At 46.4% G+C, this 16,637-nt stretch overlaps 1 protein-coding gene across 1 annotated transcript; it reads right to left on the bottom strand.

Moving 5' to 3' along the window:
• Nucleotides 1-1,542: 1,542 nt before the first annotated feature.
• On the bottom strand, nt 1,543-16,411 carry LOC134407735 (guanylate-binding protein 1-like). The gene is made up of 11 exons (XM_063139660.1): nt 16,329-16,411; nt 14,679-14,893; nt 13,838-13,965; nt 11,499-11,608; nt 10,754-10,956; nt 8,717-8,959; nt 7,612-7,892; nt 6,913-7,125; nt 4,947-5,049; nt 3,383-3,576; nt 1,543-2,419 (listed from the first exon to the last, which is right to left on the bottom strand). Exons 2-11 carry the CDS (start codon nt 14,866-14,868, stop codon nt 2,204-2,206), a joined length of 1,881 nt encoding a protein of 626 aa, XP_062995730.1. The 5' UTR covers nt 14,869-14,893; nt 16,329-16,411; the 3' UTR covers nt 1,543-2,203.
• Between the last annotated feature and the right edge of the window lie 226 nt (nt 16,412-16,637).

Below are 16,637 nucleotides of genomic sequence, written 5' to 3'. Positions count from 1 at the left end.
CAGAACAGAGAAGGGAAATCCTTTCTGTGTAACACAGGGACTGCAAATGTTATGTTGGGGGTGCATGGAGGACCTGCCCGTGGACATTCAAACCAGGAGGTAGGGGGGATTCTTGACAGCATGGCACCTTAGAGTGGTAGATGGGCAGGGGTTCATGGAGGAGGACCCTTGAAGATGATCTTAGGGTCTGGGCAGTTGGCTGTTATATGCTTAAATGCCCTTGCCAAATGAGGTGAGCTAGGTGGCCACAGGGCCTTTTCAGTGGTGGCACCCTAGTTGTGGAATGATCTGCCCAGAGAAGCTCACCTCAAATCAAATATATAGTTTATTTGTGTAACAGAAGCCATTGCAATAAAAGCGAAAGGCTCACCTGGCACCTATGTTGTGGTCTTTTCAGTGCCAGGTAAAACCTTTTTATTTCCCCCCCGTGTTTTTTAGCTCTTCAGAATAACTGCTAACAACCCCCAACATTTCCTAGCTAGTTGTAGGCCTTTCTCTCTCTCTAAATAGGCATAGGATTGCACCCTAAATGCCTTTTTAGGTCTTTGCACTGCTGCTGGTCAATGTACAGCCATGTGTTACAGCACTTGTGGGTAGGCAAAAGGAACCACTCAGTGAAAGGAACCATTCAAAACTTTCCGTTTGCAGGGACTGCAAATGTTATGTTGGGGGTGCGTGGAGGACCTGCCCATGAAAATTCAAACCAAGAGCGAGGGGGGATTCTTGGGAGCATGGCACCTTGGAGGGGCAGCTGGGTCTTCATTTGGAAAAGAGAAGAGGCCGCAGAGGGACTGAAGGAGCATGCTAGAAGTTTAGAAGGCAGGAACTTTGTGGATTGCAGTAACCTCTGTGGACTGCAATGACTTCCATGGATTTATCACTGATGGATTTAGTTTCTCCTCAAGGGTTGCTTCACTGTTCCTTTTATTTAATAGCTTCATCACACCAAGGTTATACTGTGCAATCACTGCGAATTACATGCAAAGGACTTCGAAGTTTTCCAGTTTATAATCTGCTTTGACTGTGAAGCACTCCCATGCACCCTGCTTTAATTGTGCTTCTTCGCCAAAGGAACCGACCTATTTTACTAACTCTTTAGGAGCAAATCATTTGTTGTTTTCCAAGTGGCCACTGGGGGCGCAGGAAGATGATTTGATATGTTTAAAGTACAAATTAAACAAATGCTTACATCTGCATAAGTTTTAAAGATAAAGACATCAAAATTGGCACAGTAATAGATATTAAGGAGAGTTTTAAGCATACCAAATTTGAATCAGATTGGGTCATCCGTTGATTTTTTATGATTTTTTTACATTTCTCCCCCTTAAACCCTTTCCTGGTATGCAAAGGATCTTAGGAGTGCTGCTGCCCGGGGTGTGATTTAGCTAGCAACAACAACAATGACGACAGCTTTATGCTATAGGGATAATTCGAGGGAAACAGGTATGTGGGATGAAGCCTTAAGTGTTCCTATATTTTGTGTGTTCCCATAAGTTAATTTGTACGCATGACTCATTTTTATTTGTTGATCAAATACAAGTATTTTAGACCTGTTCATTCATATTTATTAATTTTACAGTTATCCCAAGGTCCATATGGCATTGGTCACTTTTAAGCTGGAGTGTAAACAGAATCCAGCCCAGGATTGAAGCAAAATGGTAATACATCAACAAGGGTTACAGTACATATGCAATAAAATACAGTAAAGTAATCAATACCATCAGACAAAAGCAAATTGAGCACTTGCCAATACCCCCAAAAGACTGGTCTCCAGAGCCAGGGTGCCATTACCGAAAGGACCCTGCAATATGTGGTAGGTGATGAGGGGACCATGAGCAAAGCCTTGCGGGGATGGTCAGCATTGGGGAGGTGGTCCTCCAAGCACATGGATCCTGCTTAGGGTTTTGTACAGTAGTACTATTGTCTTGAACTGGGCCCACTAGTTGACTGGCAGTCAGGGCAGATTTCAAAACTGGTGTGAAATGCACACACCTCACCATTCCCGGCAACACATAACACATACATGAGCAGCAGCAATGTGAGTGCAGTTCTCATTGCACCCCAGGATCCTAATCGCAATTGCCAATAATACTATGTCATAACAAAATTAATACTGTGGAAGAAACTAAGCTAACCAAAGCAAACGCACATTGCCAGGGCAGGAGAACGGAAGGGCTGTGGACAAGGCCCTGTTCCTACTGGTTTAAAAGATTTTCCTGAGGAAGTTACCAACTGCATTAGCAGCTTTGCCTAAGGCACCTGGCAACACCGCTGAGACACCATCCGCCAGAAACCCCAGTGCTGAGCCAATAAAACCTGGCTTCCTGATGGTTTCATTTTGTTGCTTCAGTTTCTGAACCTCCCCATTCAGTCGGTCAGCTTCCTTCTTGAATCCCTCCTTCAGAAAAGCATCTTGTTCCTGGAGGAGGAGGAGGAAAAACCATTAGAGTCATTGGAACACAAGCAAAAGGATGCAATTTAGCTTTCAACATGCTCATGAACATCTCCAATCAAGGAAGGCAACTCAAGTCCTGTACAGGTGCTCACCTGGAGCGGATCTACACAGTCTTCGGGGAAGAAGGCGAGGCGGCGGCTTCTTCCGCCGAGCTCTCCAACCCGGGTGGCTCTTTCGCCGGCAGCAGGAGGCCAGCGGGGAGGTGGGCGACGGCGGCAAGGACTCACCAGCGAAGCTGCCGAGCCCTGAAACTTTTCGCCCCGTCCTCGCGAGGGGCGATGCGGGGCCGCCTCCTCCACCTCCTCCTCTATCTACACTAGGAGTTTCGGGGCGCCCTGGAGGCGCACGCAAGCGCCTTCAGGGCGCCCTGAAGACTCTGTGTAGATCTGGCCCTGCTCCTCACCCCAAAGATTAGGAGTGTAGAGATGTGCTCACTAGCCTTGCCCCCTTCCTCGTATTCCTGTCACTCAGCTCCTTTGGAAAGGTAATTTCTTGCAGCTGGGGAAGGGGGCTGCTCTACTTGCATAGGTTTATTTATTTATTTATATGAATAACACCTGTATACCACTTGATATATTAACCTCTCCAAGCAGTTTACATATTAACACTGAAGGGTTGGCTGCTGGCCCAGTGGGTGAAGCCTGGAAAACCAATATAGTTGTCCACCGCCGGACGCTCAAGGAGACAGATCAGCGAGTCATGATGGTGGCTCCAGCATAAAGCTTCCCTGCACAGCTAAGAGTGACCCGGCTGATCCATAGCTTGCATCAGATATGTGCCTGTCCCAGAACAGAATTGCTAACTGTGAGGATGAACTGTCGATACTCCATCAGCTGCCCAGGGCATGCCTCACTCCATTTTTAGCAGGCATGACTCCAGTGCTTTTTGGAAAACAAGACCATCCCGCAGCTGCCCTGTGACAGTTACCCTGAGTTTGCTCTCCATCATCTGCTGCTGCTCTGCCAACAGTTTGTTCCGTTCTATCACCATCTTCTCCTCCAGCTGTCTTAAGTTCAACTCATAACTCCGTTGCTGATCCTCCATCTTCTGTTCTAGCACAGCCTGCTGCTGCTTCTGAAGGTCCCGCTCTCGCTCCGCTGCCTCAGCTTTGGCCTCGGCCTCTGTCCCAGGAGGAAAAGAAAGAATGAATCTCCTCAGAGGTTGAGCAGAGTTGCTAGACAGTATTGGATTACTACTTCATTGCTGTGAAGTAAACTGAGGTTCTGCCAAGAGAGGATTGCAGGACTTGGAATGACTGCTTAAAGCTCCTTAATGGCCATTGGCCACGGGTGTCACAGACATCCTTTGACTGGACAACCACAGCTAAGTGGCCCAGGATGGTGAAGAAATGGTTGGAGATTCCCTGGAATGTGAAAGCCATTTTGGAGGGTGGGACGTAGCCTTCTTCGCCTCCCTGCTCCCACCTCTTCAACTGAAGGAAGGATACAGTTGGTGTGTATGTCAGGGCACAACAAGAGTTTTATTGAACAGAATAAGAGACAGACCAAGGAGAGCTGTAGGATAGGGGTGGAGGTATTACTCTCAGGGGATCCTAAGTGTGGCAATGGCTTTGCTGTCTGTAGGAGCACGTAAGAATATCCTCTATGAAAGAAGTTTGGCATGTTTTGCTAGGTTCGTTCTCTCTCTCTCTCTCTCTCTCTCTCTCTCTCTCTCTCTCTCTCATTTAGCAACCCACATCCTGTATTTGTTTCCATAAAACACTGCACCTTGTTAAAGAAGCTCAAACACCCCACGGCTGCTCTGGTTGAAAGCTTCACACTGTGTTGGTTCACATGGGCACCACAGCTCAGCGTGACTTCTTTAAGCCACGGTGGTTTGTGGTGCATGCCAGCAGCCATTTTGAAGTTTCAACCCCCTGTGGGGGCGGGGGGAGTTGACATGGTTTGCTGTATTGTCCAAACCCAGGTGGCATGGCTTCTTGTAGGGGGAAACAGTTGACACACAAGGAGGCCCTGCAATTCGCTTTAATCTGTTTCGCACGATCACCAAAGTTTATGAAAGCCACGACAGGCTGCCGTGCCTGTGGGCACACAGTTACCTACTGAAGGCCAAGCTGCAGCTTGTTGTGTTGTTTGAACCCAGAAAGCGTGGCTTGTTGAACATAGAAACAACCCTCTAATAACCTACGGGTTGTTGTAGTATTGTTTCCCCCTCCAACAATGTTGCCTGGGTTTGGATGACACGGAAAATGATGGCAACACCCAGTATTCAAAGTGGTCGCTGGCATGTGCCACAACCCACCACACTAGACAGCAGTGATCTTGCAAACCAGGCTCATGTCTCTGTCCTGGTCAGCGTGCATAACCATTTGGCTTGACATTTTCAACTACTTCAGTTTCATTACATAGTTACATGGAAATTGTTCCTCAAACTTTCTCTAATCTTCCTTGACTGAAATTTTAAGCTCACAATCTTGGTGGTGAAAAGCAGCGTCAATATCCATCCCGTGTGTACTGTACCAGCCTCTTACCTGCCATTTCCTTCTCTTTACTTGTGAGGGCTTGGTCGCTTTGAAGAATGGCTCTGCCTACATGCTCCTTGTCGCAAAGGAACTGCTGCAGGACGGACTCAGCCTGAACAGGGAAGTAGCAACAGCAGGCAGAGTTTAGGCAGAGAATATATATGCTAAGGGAAAGCTGTCAAACATCTGTCAGAATAAGAACATCAGGAGAGTCCTGCTGAATCAAACCAAGGGTCTATCTAGTCCAGCACTCTGTCGACCAGGGACCCACAAGCTGGACATGGCTGTGTCTATGATCCCCAGCAAGAATGGTTAATGGGATATGACATCTTTTCCTTCTAAGGAGAAGACAGTCATCATAGAGTGTGGTGGGAACCACCCGCCTATTCTATTTATTTGGTTTATTTATTACATTTCTATACTGGCCCAATAGCCGAAACTCTCCGTTCAATGTTCCTATTCGTTTTCAAGGAAAAGCTCTGGGTGGGGGGTGGGGGTGGGGCGATGTTCTGAACATTAACAGAAGACACTGACCATCAGGCAGCTTTCTGACTGGCTGCTGTTCCCATCCACCCCGCCATGACATCATCAAGAAATCCCTCCTACCTCAATCCTTGAGCATTTTTTTTTTTAAAAAAAATTCCCCCTTGTTTATTTAATAAGGCAATAAAGGAAAAATATGTGTATAGATGTCCAGTGATGTTAAAAAAGAAATGAGGCACACTGCCTGTCTGAGGAACAGAGTGAGTGCAGAATGGCTGACTGAGCCAGCATTCAATTCCGCGTGACCTCAGCAATTTATGACCTATTGCTTGAGAGGGGCGGTGGCTTCTCTCTGGCTCTGAGGAGCATATGGGAAACTGATCTACATATACAGATTGAATATACAAAATGGAAACAAATTTGGATAAATCCCCCCCTCCGAACAATATCATCCCGCATACAGGAGTCAGCCCTCAAGGTTATATTAAGATGGTATATAACTCCAGTTCAACTCTCGCATGCAACGACTTCAATCTCCCCGTTGTGTTGGAGAGGATGCGATGAAAAGAGCTTTTACTTACATATGTGGTGGGAGTGTAAGGCCCTGAAGCAGTTCTGGGAAACTATCTTCAATATAATTTCTAAAGCCACTGATCAGATAATCTTGCCAGAACCAAGCCTGTCCCTGCTGTCCCTGCCCAATGCTCTAAACCCCTCCCTTATCCATAAAGAATTGGTATTTATCCTCCTTACGGCACCTCATTTAGAAATCGCTGAACACTGGAAGGATCCGAAGGGCCCTACACTCACTGGATGGAAAAGGAAAGTGTGGGATATAGCCTGCTCTGAAAAATTAACCTACCACCGCAGAGTCTCGTCGGGCCAACTTAGCTATGACCCATTCAATGAAATATGGGCCGGATCTACACTACTGCTTTAAAGCGCTTTATAACAGTTTTATAGCACTTTAAAGCAGTTAAAGCGCTTTATAACTGTTATAAAGCGCTTTAAAGCAGTAGTGTAGATCCTGCCCTGGTCTCCTTTTCTCGATTACATCAATGGTACAGATGTGGCATTTAACTCTGGTTTAACAAATCTTCCTCTGACCACAGTAAATTGAAGGAAACAAGCTCGGTTCGGCATCTACAGAAATCGTGTTTGTGTATTTATTAGAAACGCTGTCTGACTTGTTTGTTTTTATATATATATTTAACTTTTATTATTATTATTATTATTATTTATTTATATAGCACCATCAATGTACATGGTGCTGTACAGAGTAAAACAGTAAATAGCAAGGCCCTGCCACATAGGCTTACAATCTAACTTTTTTAAACTGCTTTGTTAAATAGAGTTTAATAAATATTTAAAATAAAATAAAAAATTCCACGATGTGGATGTAATTTCAACTGCATTTTTCAGGTGAGGGTTGTTCTCAGCTTCCTCTTTTTCTTATGATCCTGTTCAGACAACAGGTCAAGTCTTTCCTTACCTTTACGCCTTTTTTAGGTTCCTGCTGGTATCTTTGTTCCAGTTTCTTCAGGTCATCCACAAAGACCTGGTGGCCACCAGGCTGGGAGTAAATTCCCTTCTTGATGTTGTTTTCCAACTCCTGAGACAGCGATGTCAACACAGCCCAACAGAGTGTTGTGGATTCCTGCTCATTCTTGTGGCAGTACTCCTCCTTCTTCTGATCCAGGGTTTTCTGGCAGAACAAAACGTACAAAATAAAGCTAAGGCACAACTACACTTGTTTCTAGGCTGGGAGAAAGAACCGTGTGTGTTGGGATGGAGCTTAAATAAGGCTGAGCCAGGATTTGAAGTTGTACAGTTACCTAACCACATCCGTATCTTATTTGTGTCTTGCAGCCAGTTTATATGATCGCTTATCTAAGGACAATGAACCTTCATCAGCCTCTGAAGTTTTTACTATGGTGAGACCTTCTGCTGCTGTCCTGTTCCCATGGAAAGCTCCCCTGGTCAAGAAGCAGGGGTCTCCCTCAAGGTCAGGTCTCCCAGACAGGCCGTATCAGGGTCCTGCATCTCTTCCAGTCCCGGCTGGGAAGAAATAAATTCTCAGGCTCCTAGCTTCCCATGGCTGGGTGTGATTCTACACCATCACGTTCTGATTCAGAATCGGTGTTGGAGGTTATAGCTCCCCCTGAACTGAGGCAAGCCTCACACAACCTACCATGAGCTGAACCTGGAATTGACGTGATTCATCCTTGAAGGCACGAGCCATGAACACCTGGAGGGCTTCCTTCTCACACTCAGCGTGAATCCTCAGTAGCTCCTCGACAGTGGCTGTGGGCAGCTTCGCCTTCTGCTTCATCAGCTCCTCGTAGCGAGCAACAGCGTCATTCACAGCAGCCGTGTTCTCAATCTCAGCCAAGGCCAGCACTGCATTCTCCATGCAAGGCACCTGCCCGCTGCGGATGGTCTCCACATAGGTCTCCACCAGCTTTGCCAGCACTTCAAGGAGAAAAGCGACACCTGTTTAGGCGGCCATTCAACTTCCTGCACACACAGTAGCCCAATGCAGTGCAGATTCAACTGCCTGGGTCTTCCTAAAGAAAAGCCCTTGAGCCTCAGGGACTAGGCACTTTTTTCTTTTCCACAGGCTTTTGGCTGGTGGCAGGACTAGGCGGGGGAAGGGGGCCAGTTGGCATGGGCCTACGATTTTGAGGGGGCCTACTCCGAGTCCCCCTGGGCAAAGTTGCTTGATTTTTCTGTTGTTGGTGATGAATTTGCCCAAAGAAAAGCACGTAAAGCATTTCTGAATGTGAAGAAGTGATGTCTTATATACATCTTGAATAAAAGTGCTAGCCATTACCTTTTTTATAAATCATTCTAGTTCATACGTATTTAGAACTGATTAAAAAAATACTTAGTGAGCAGTTTGAAATGGGGCCTACATTTCCCATCCGGCCCAGGCCTACTACCAGCTTTGCCCGGCCTTGGCTGGTGGAGTGATGATCCATAAGTGGGGACTTATGACCTGACCTTAGTTAGGTTACTGCAAAAAGACCAATAACCTATTTGGCAAAAGACAGAGTAGAAGGGAAACACAGAAAAAGGAAAGATCTGAAGAAAGACATTTTTAAAATAAGTTTTAATTAATTAATTCTCTTTCTCCAATCTCTGTTAAAGTCAACAATATCTTCAAAGTGGGTCTCATGTTGCTGTTGCAGGTTAAAACCGGATTTTGTGTCTGAACCGTGAAAGGCCACTGCCCTAGTCCCTGTGCTACCATGACAGCCGCTCCGAGAAAGAAGTACAGAGCTTGAAAGACTCACGGTGGCCAGTGACAACATGCCCGCCTGGGATGGTCTTTTCCTTGGACGTCCAGTAGACGTAACGGCAGAACAGAGCTGCTTGTTCCACGAAGTCGGAGTCCAGCTCACTCTCTTGCATCTGCTCCAGTTTATGCAGGTTCTTCCCCTTAGTTGGGCGCTCAAAGACAAAACATTTTCGGGTGGGGAAGAACGTCCGGATGCATTTGCGAGGCAGGTTGAACAGCTCTGTTTCACGGGGGTCACCTAGAGGAAACCAGATACAGGTGGGTAGCTTGCAGGTGAACCTGTAACGGTGCCTGCCACTGCCAAGATGCCAGCACGTTGGAATACTAAGATAAAGAGAACGATTCGGTCCAGGACGCCACCTGGGGCTTGTCTGTACACCCTGTATACCCCATCGTTGCTGCATAGCGGTGCTGCGATGTCTATGTGACACAGCTGCCAACTTCCAGCCACATCGACTTCCCCCCCCTGAAACTGCGCTTTTTCGCAGTATCGTTTTACCGCAATTTTTTCAGTAGCTCCAAGGACACCACCTTGCTTCTTTGTCTGTCAGTGGTGGCCCAGTGGGCGTTGCTAGGGGCACATTCAAGTGCAGGGTAAGCATGGGAACCCAGGGCATTGGGCGGGCTTGGAAAAACGAAAAGTTGCTCGTGCTGAGTTTTTTCCTGGCGGGAGAGCCCGCATTCTGCCTCACAGCAGTGATGCTACAGGGTTTTGAGGGAATCAGCTCCAAAAGCAGCATCATATTGATGCCCACCCTAGATCCAGCTATACCTATCCTATTTCACTTTCTTTCCCTTCCTTCTCTCTCTTGTCTGGCTTGGTCATTTCAGAAACAGGCAGGTTGATCAGAAGCTAATCACATGGATTCATTCATACACCAACTCTTCCTCTCTGCACTATATTGTCCCCCAACATTGACCATCACAGTCTATACCTCTGAACAGCAACTAACTTTGTTAGAGGTCCACCTTGAGAAAGGAACATTGGCTGCCAGTCCAGGTCCGGGCCAGATTCAAAGTGCTGGTACTAACATTCAAAGCCCTAAACGGCTTGGGGCCAGGTTATTTGAAGGAACGCCTCCTCCCATATGTGCCTGCCTGGACCTTAAGACCTTCATCTATAGGGGCCCTTCTCCGTGAGCCCCTGCCAAAAGAAGTGAGGCAGGTGGCTACTAGGAAGAGGGCTTTCTCTGCTGTGGCACCCTGGCTGTGGAATGAGCTCCCCAGAGAGGTTTGCTTGACACCTACAGTGTACTCCTTTCGTCGCCAGCTGAAGACCTTTTTATTTTCTCAGCATTTTAACACTTAATTTAACTTAAATTTAAACTTCGCTGTTTTAATTCTATATTTTAACCTATATCAATTTTTGCTGTGTGGTTTTAATCCTGGTTGTGCTTTTTATATTGTATTTTGTATTTATGTTTTAAAGTTGTTGGTTGTTTTTATGCTTTTCATGGTTTTAATTTTTGTGAACCACCCAGAGAGCTTCAGCTACTGGGCGGTATAAAAGTGTAATAAATAAATAAAATAAAAAATAAAAATAGTGGGTGAAGGCTGTTCCCTCAAACCAGCCCATCAGCAGGTGGCCCACTGGAGAAAGAGGACTGAATTGTGCCCCTGCTGGCAGTTTTTCCTACTGCTGATAAAATTATTATTAGAAAAACTGCTAAATAGTAGGTTCACATATTTTTTCTAAGTCGTGGTTGGTCTTTTTGGAAGTTTGACTGCTTGTGCTGTGGTTACACGTTAGTCGGCGTGGTGGCTGTTTTTTGGTAGAAAGTCAGGGAACAAGCTAAATAAATAAAACGGTATTATTTCATTTTATTATCAGCCACCTTTCGGTCTATTGTCAGGCAGAATACCAAAATTTAAACACTTTACATAACTGAATAAGTCTTTTTCATAGAGGCTGTCCCTCCATACACCCTTTTCAGCTCTGCGATAGCAACTGAACGCCAGTTTGTACTTGGCTGGGCTGGGCTGCTAGCCACCAGGTTATACTGGTCTCTGCTACACATTTGTCATTTGGTACCTTTTTTTAATTTCAAGGAATTTTCCAGATAATCGTCCTCGGTGATTGGGTGCCCGTTTATCTCCAGCTGCAACGTGAAATCCCGCAAGGCCCAGATGAAGGTCGGGAAGAAGCGAACAAAGTCAGCCGAGTCTTCCAGTCTATTACTATCATTCCTGGTTGATGACTTTGACTTGATGCATTCAGTCAGCTCTGTCACATAGCTGATGGCCTGGTTTAGGAATCAAGAGACCAGCTCTCTCTGCAGAGGGAGACCTGGCCCTCTAAAACACACCTGCTTCATGGCCGAGTGGGGAATAGAACCTAGATCTCCAACCACCAAACCACACCGGCTTTCAGATCCAGTACTAATACGATTGCATACCTAATGATAAATTCCACGTAGTGTGGCTTCCCCAGCATCAAACTGCACAATGGCCTGGTTCAGACAACACGCTAAACCATGCTGCTGAACCACAAAATGGTTAACGGAATGCATTGACCTTAATGTATTCCCTTAACCATTTTGTGGTTAAGTAGCATGGTTTAGCGTATTGTCTGAACCAATATGTTAAAAACAAGTCGCTGGGGGAGGAGAAGGTTAAAACCTCCCTTAACCACGTGTGGTGATCCCAATCCAGATCAAGGCCCTGCATTCTCACTTGTGAGTAAAAAAGAAAGAGAGGATCAGCTACACTTTACGTATTCAACGTATCATTTACTTTGCCTCTTTTCTCCCGTAGAGAGTGAGTTTTCAGAAGGATACTGAAGCTGGTTCATAGCCATCTGGTCAATGGTGCCCATACTGTTGTAGACCAGGGTACTGCTAAGGAGCACAGCCAAAGCAAAGATCCAGGAATCATTCTGAGAATCGCCCTAAGAAAAGAAGAACAAAGAATTCTTGGGATTTGATTCCAATTCTCCCCCAAAACAAGGAATTAGAGGGTAGGGCTGTGTAAGCTTCGGATCTGGATTTGGAATTCTAAAGCATGGCAGCCACTTTGTGGGGAATCCGCCATTTTCTGCACAGCCCTAGTGGGAAGAAGGCAAAAAGTCCTACAACTCCCAGCACTCATTGCAGCCAATCCGAGAGCAGCATTCTCTTCTCCTTGGCGATAATGGACTGAGCCTGTGAGTGATACTGTGTTTTTTGGCGCGTGATGCACTAACCCTTTGTTTTAGATTGAGTGATGAGTCATTTAGAGAGAGAAAATGGATAACACTGAAAACTACAGGTACAAACTACAGTTGAGCAGCATGACCTCTGACTATCTTGGTCCAAGAAGTCATAATTTTTCTCTGTGGAAGAGTGAGTTCCACACCCCAATAGCAATAACCTGGCTACCGTGTCTACACAATTCTTTTCCTGGTGCTACAATTCCTATCTTTCATTACAGCTCCACTCCTGGACCTTTAACTGAAGGGTCATATAGAAATCAAGGAGGGGGAGAGCTAATTTCCATGCCAGGGGAAATCTTCTCTTGCTTAAGAGTTTGGACCTCAGAGTGCTCTTCATGACACACTAGCAGGAATACACAAAAAAGTGGCAAGATTGGGAGCTTCTCTAAATGAGGGGTTTATAGCACGCTCATGATTGGGCACTCACGGAAGTTTCCGGGTTGATTACATGATGCTGTAAACCCCCAGTGCCTCCCTCATACTTTGGGAGGATTTCTGCAGCTTAGTTTGAAGCAGAAATAAACTAGTAACAAAAATACTCCCTTTCCATTTCAGCATGGAAAGAGGAAATCACACTATAAGAAGAGGCAGACCACAGTGCCATCTTGCGGCTGTATAAATGAAACATATAGAACTCCTGGTTAAATGGGAAAAGGGGGAAGGGAAAAGGGAACTGTGTGTAAGGAAAGCACGTCGTCTGCGGTAAAGTTGCGGGATTTTCCCTGCTGGTGTAGAAATAACCAAAAGTACAGATGTGCACAAAAGCTGCAAAGACCATTACTGGAGTGATATCTTTCCTTGTGCAGCCTCCAGCCTATGCTTTGCTGCACAGGAAAGAAACAGTACGAAGTTCTAATTTTAGACTCTCCCCTAGTTTGCCTCTTGAATGGTCAACAATGTCAAGAGCTGCATAAATTATGTTGAAGGAAGAAAGCCTCAGCAGCAAAGATCCTTCACCATATTTAGAACTTTCCTGTAGTTGCTACAGAGGCTGTTGCTGTTCTTGATCATCCATTCTGCCATGGAACAACTGCTCCCTCCCTCCCTCCCCTTTCTGTATGTCTTAAAGGCATAGATGGTTGTGAGGCTTGTTTTATATTTATGGTTTCATTTGTTAAATGTTGTACCCGGCCTTCTCACTTGCATGCCCAAGGCAGCTAACCAGATCGGTGCCGCACAAAAAATTACAAACATCCAACCAAATCAAGACCCAGCAACTTTCTCTGCTGCTAGGAAAGGATGATCTCGAAGTGGCTGAATGAAGGGCGATGGCAAGTGAGAGTCAATGAAAGCTGCAACGGGGCTGGCAAATGAAGGTAGCGTGAGGATTTGCCCTTGTGTAAGCACTAGTTCATCAATGCAGTCACACCTGGATAACGCCATTTGATCAGCCTGTTTCCACAGTCCCTTCACTGAGGTCTGGTTTGTTCATAAAAATTAAAGTCTGAATTCGAGGCTGCAAAACATCTCTCCGATGTGAAGAGTTCCTGGTTCTAGAGAGAAACATCTGCCTAGACCACCAGCCTTCGCCTATCTGGCACCTTCCACGTGTGTTGGACTACAATTCCACAGTGATTGTCCATGATGGCTGGGGATGATGGGAGTTGTAGTCCAACACATCTGGAGAGCACCAGGATGGGAAAGGCTGGGCTAGATAGCTAAGGAATTTGGTATGGCTGAAGTGTCAATGGCCTGGTTCAGACAACACGCTAAACCATGACCTTAATGCATTCCATTAACCATTTTGTGGTTAAGCAGCATTGTTTAGCATGTTGTCTGAACCAGGCCATTGTGGCCCATACACCCCAGACCTTAGGAGCTACTGTAGATGCCAGCTTGGTTCTAGCAGGGCTCCTGTGCCTGTAACTGAAGCAGAAATTCAACAGGTGCAGCATCCCATCCACATAGACAGAAGTTCAAAATCACCTTTTCCACATCACCTAGTCCCTCGGTATCCAGAAGGACAAGGGTTTGGTTAGGCCTCTCAGGGTAGGGGACGCACCACATCCAGATTCCCTTGGTGTTCGCTTGCACCGTAGAGCCCAAGGCAAAACCTATATGTGGAGATAAAAGCATGTTATACAGCTGAAGATGGATAAACCAGAAATGTGTGAGCTGATTCCTTGGGAAGCCCCGATGCTTTTATCAGCTGGTGGAGGCAGACATTGAAAGGATGTCGTTTTCCCCAGCATAGAAATGCGGTGCTGGGAAAAGCTACACTTGATGAATCTCTGTATGTCGTGGTCAAGGCACAGGACCCTCTCCAATATAAAAAGGTGGCATCGCTTTGGGGAGGGCTGTTCTACATTTTCCAGAGATTGAAAAAGAATATGGAAGGACCGAATTTTACATCAACACACACACGTGCACACACAGATTACAATCTTACCAATTAAAGCTTGCAGTCTTAGAAACACAAAGGCCCAGAGAGCTTCGGCTATTGGGCGGTATAAAAATGTAATAAATAAATAAATAAATAAGTTCTGAAAGTGGGGTTCAAATCACTGCCATTGAATAGGTTGCTTTCTGCTTGGCAGTTTTGAAAGTGTGAGAGCCCTGGTCACCATGGTACACACACACACAGGCCTGGTTCAGACAACACGCATGGTTTAGCGTGTTGTCTGAACTAGGCCACTCACACACAGAGATCTGCCCGTTCTGCCAATTTGGGCAGAAACTCCCTGATTTTAGAATTCATATTCTTCCCTTCCACTACAGGTATTGTACTTATTCTTTTCCCCCTTGATCCACATAAATTCTCTCTCACCTGAGTTTTTGCCAGCTAGTTTGTTCATGAGGTAGGACTTGCCCGTGCGGTACAGTCCCACAATGGCCACCACCACCACGGGTTGACGGATTTCAGAGAGCAGCCGAAGGGCCTCTTGACAGACATAGAGCTGGTTTCCCTTGTTCTCAATCAGGCACACGGGAGCCGACATGAGGAATTTGGAGGCCATTGTTCACAGCCTGGAAAAGCTAGAACTGGGTGAGGAGGGAGAGATGTGAAATTATTATTATTATTTATTTATTTATATAGCACCATCAATGTACATGCCAGCAAGAGTCACCAGTGGATGTATTTCACATCAATACACAGTATTCCTAGCAGAAGCTCTCGGGAGATTCTGCAACTGCAGAATTGAGGTTCATCAGATGAGTATTTTGTTGCACGCTCAATTACTGCCCACTTACGGATGTGTGTGTCCTCACAGAATCATAGAATAGCAGAGTTGGAAGGGGCCTACAAGGCCATCGAGCCCAACCCCCTGCTCAATGCAGGAATCCACCCCAAAGCATCCCCGACAGATGCTTGTCCAGCTGCCTCTTGAAGACCTCTAGTGTGGGAGAGCCCACAACCTCCCTAGGTAACGGATTCCATTGTCGCACTGCTCTAACAGTCAGGAAGTTTTTCCTGATGTCCAGCTGGAATCTGGCTTCCTTTAACTTGAGTCCATTATTCTTTAGATGATGAGGTCTGCCTCCTCATGCTTGTTTTTCCGTAGTAAAATAGACCCCTTTTAATCTGACTTTTTTTTTTAAAAAAAATGGAATGTGCCATGATCTCCCGCTGTGTGCTGGAAAAACAGCGAGATAAAAATGTCCCCTGAATGGGTCCTCTGGTCTTTATTTCCTCTTTCTCCTCTGGGAAGAATGAGGAAGTGCTGAGAAGCAACAGTGAGGGAACACAATTTCCCCCCTGTGTGATGACACTCATAATAACAACAACAACAACAACAACAATAATTGTTATCCACCTCTCCAGTGCCCCCTCTTGCCTTTGCTGCTTTCCCCTCGCCCCTGCCCCACCCCGATGCTTCAACTTTCGCATTAGCCCAGCCCCGGAGGCGTGGAGGGCTCGGGACATTTCGGCTCCTGAAGCAGCAGAGCATCCTCACAACAACACACAACCCGTGGAGGCTGGTGGCTCGGATTTCGGCGGGGCTGTGAATCCGTCCTGGCTTAGAACCAGCCAGAACGCTCAAGGCGTTATCCAAGGTGCTGAGTTTATTTGGAGGATTTGGGTTCTGCGCCTTGGAGGATGGCTCCTTTCGAATTCCGGCTGGTTCTGACTGAAACCCAAGGATGGGTTCACAGCCCCACCGAAATCAGAGTCGCCAGCTTCCACTGCCCACGCAGCACAACTCGAAACCAGAGGAAAGGAAATAGCGGGTCATTCGCTGCCGTCCCTTGGCGGTTCTCTGCCTCCTCCCTGAACTGGCAGCCTGAGCCAGCCTGCACGTTTACTCAGAAGGAAGTCCCACAGGTTGCATTTTTACTCCCAGGTAAAGGATGCACAGGATTAAAGCTCAGATTCCTTCAGGCAGCCGAGCAAGAAAAAAAAAGAGAGAAAAGAGTTCTCTCTTCAGCTTTTATTGCTCCGGAGAGCAACAGCTCCCCCTAAAATCAGGTGCTGCACCTTGCCTGCAGTCGAAACCGGTCCGAGCGGTTCTCTGAGCCGCAGCGACTTCCCTTCAGCATCTGCTAGCGGTTACTTTTGTGCGCTTTTCTTTTAACCTGCGAAACTGAAAGTAGAGAAGTGACTTCGCGGAAGTCGTTCCTCCCCGCTCCGATTCCTGGAAAAGCTCAGGTTTTCTGAGATACGAGGGTGGGAATGGGAGCGACTAGCACGAACCGAAAAATTTGCGAGTTCAGCCAGGGTACAGAATCTGAGCTCACAATGGGGCGAAGGACTGAATGTTGACAGTGGTGATTTCTCCTTTTCATC

This window comes from Elgaria multicarinata, chromosome 13 (assembly GCF_023053635.1).
Source record: "Elgaria multicarinata webbii isolate HBS135686 ecotype San Diego chromosome 13, rElgMul1.1.pri, whole genome shotgun sequence".
NCBI lineage: Eukaryota > Metazoa > Chordata > Lepidosauria > Squamata > Anguidae > Elgaria > Elgaria multicarinata.
The sequence above is the reverse complement of the archived record's forward strand: the minus strand, read 5'-3'. Positions and strand labels throughout refer to the sequence as shown.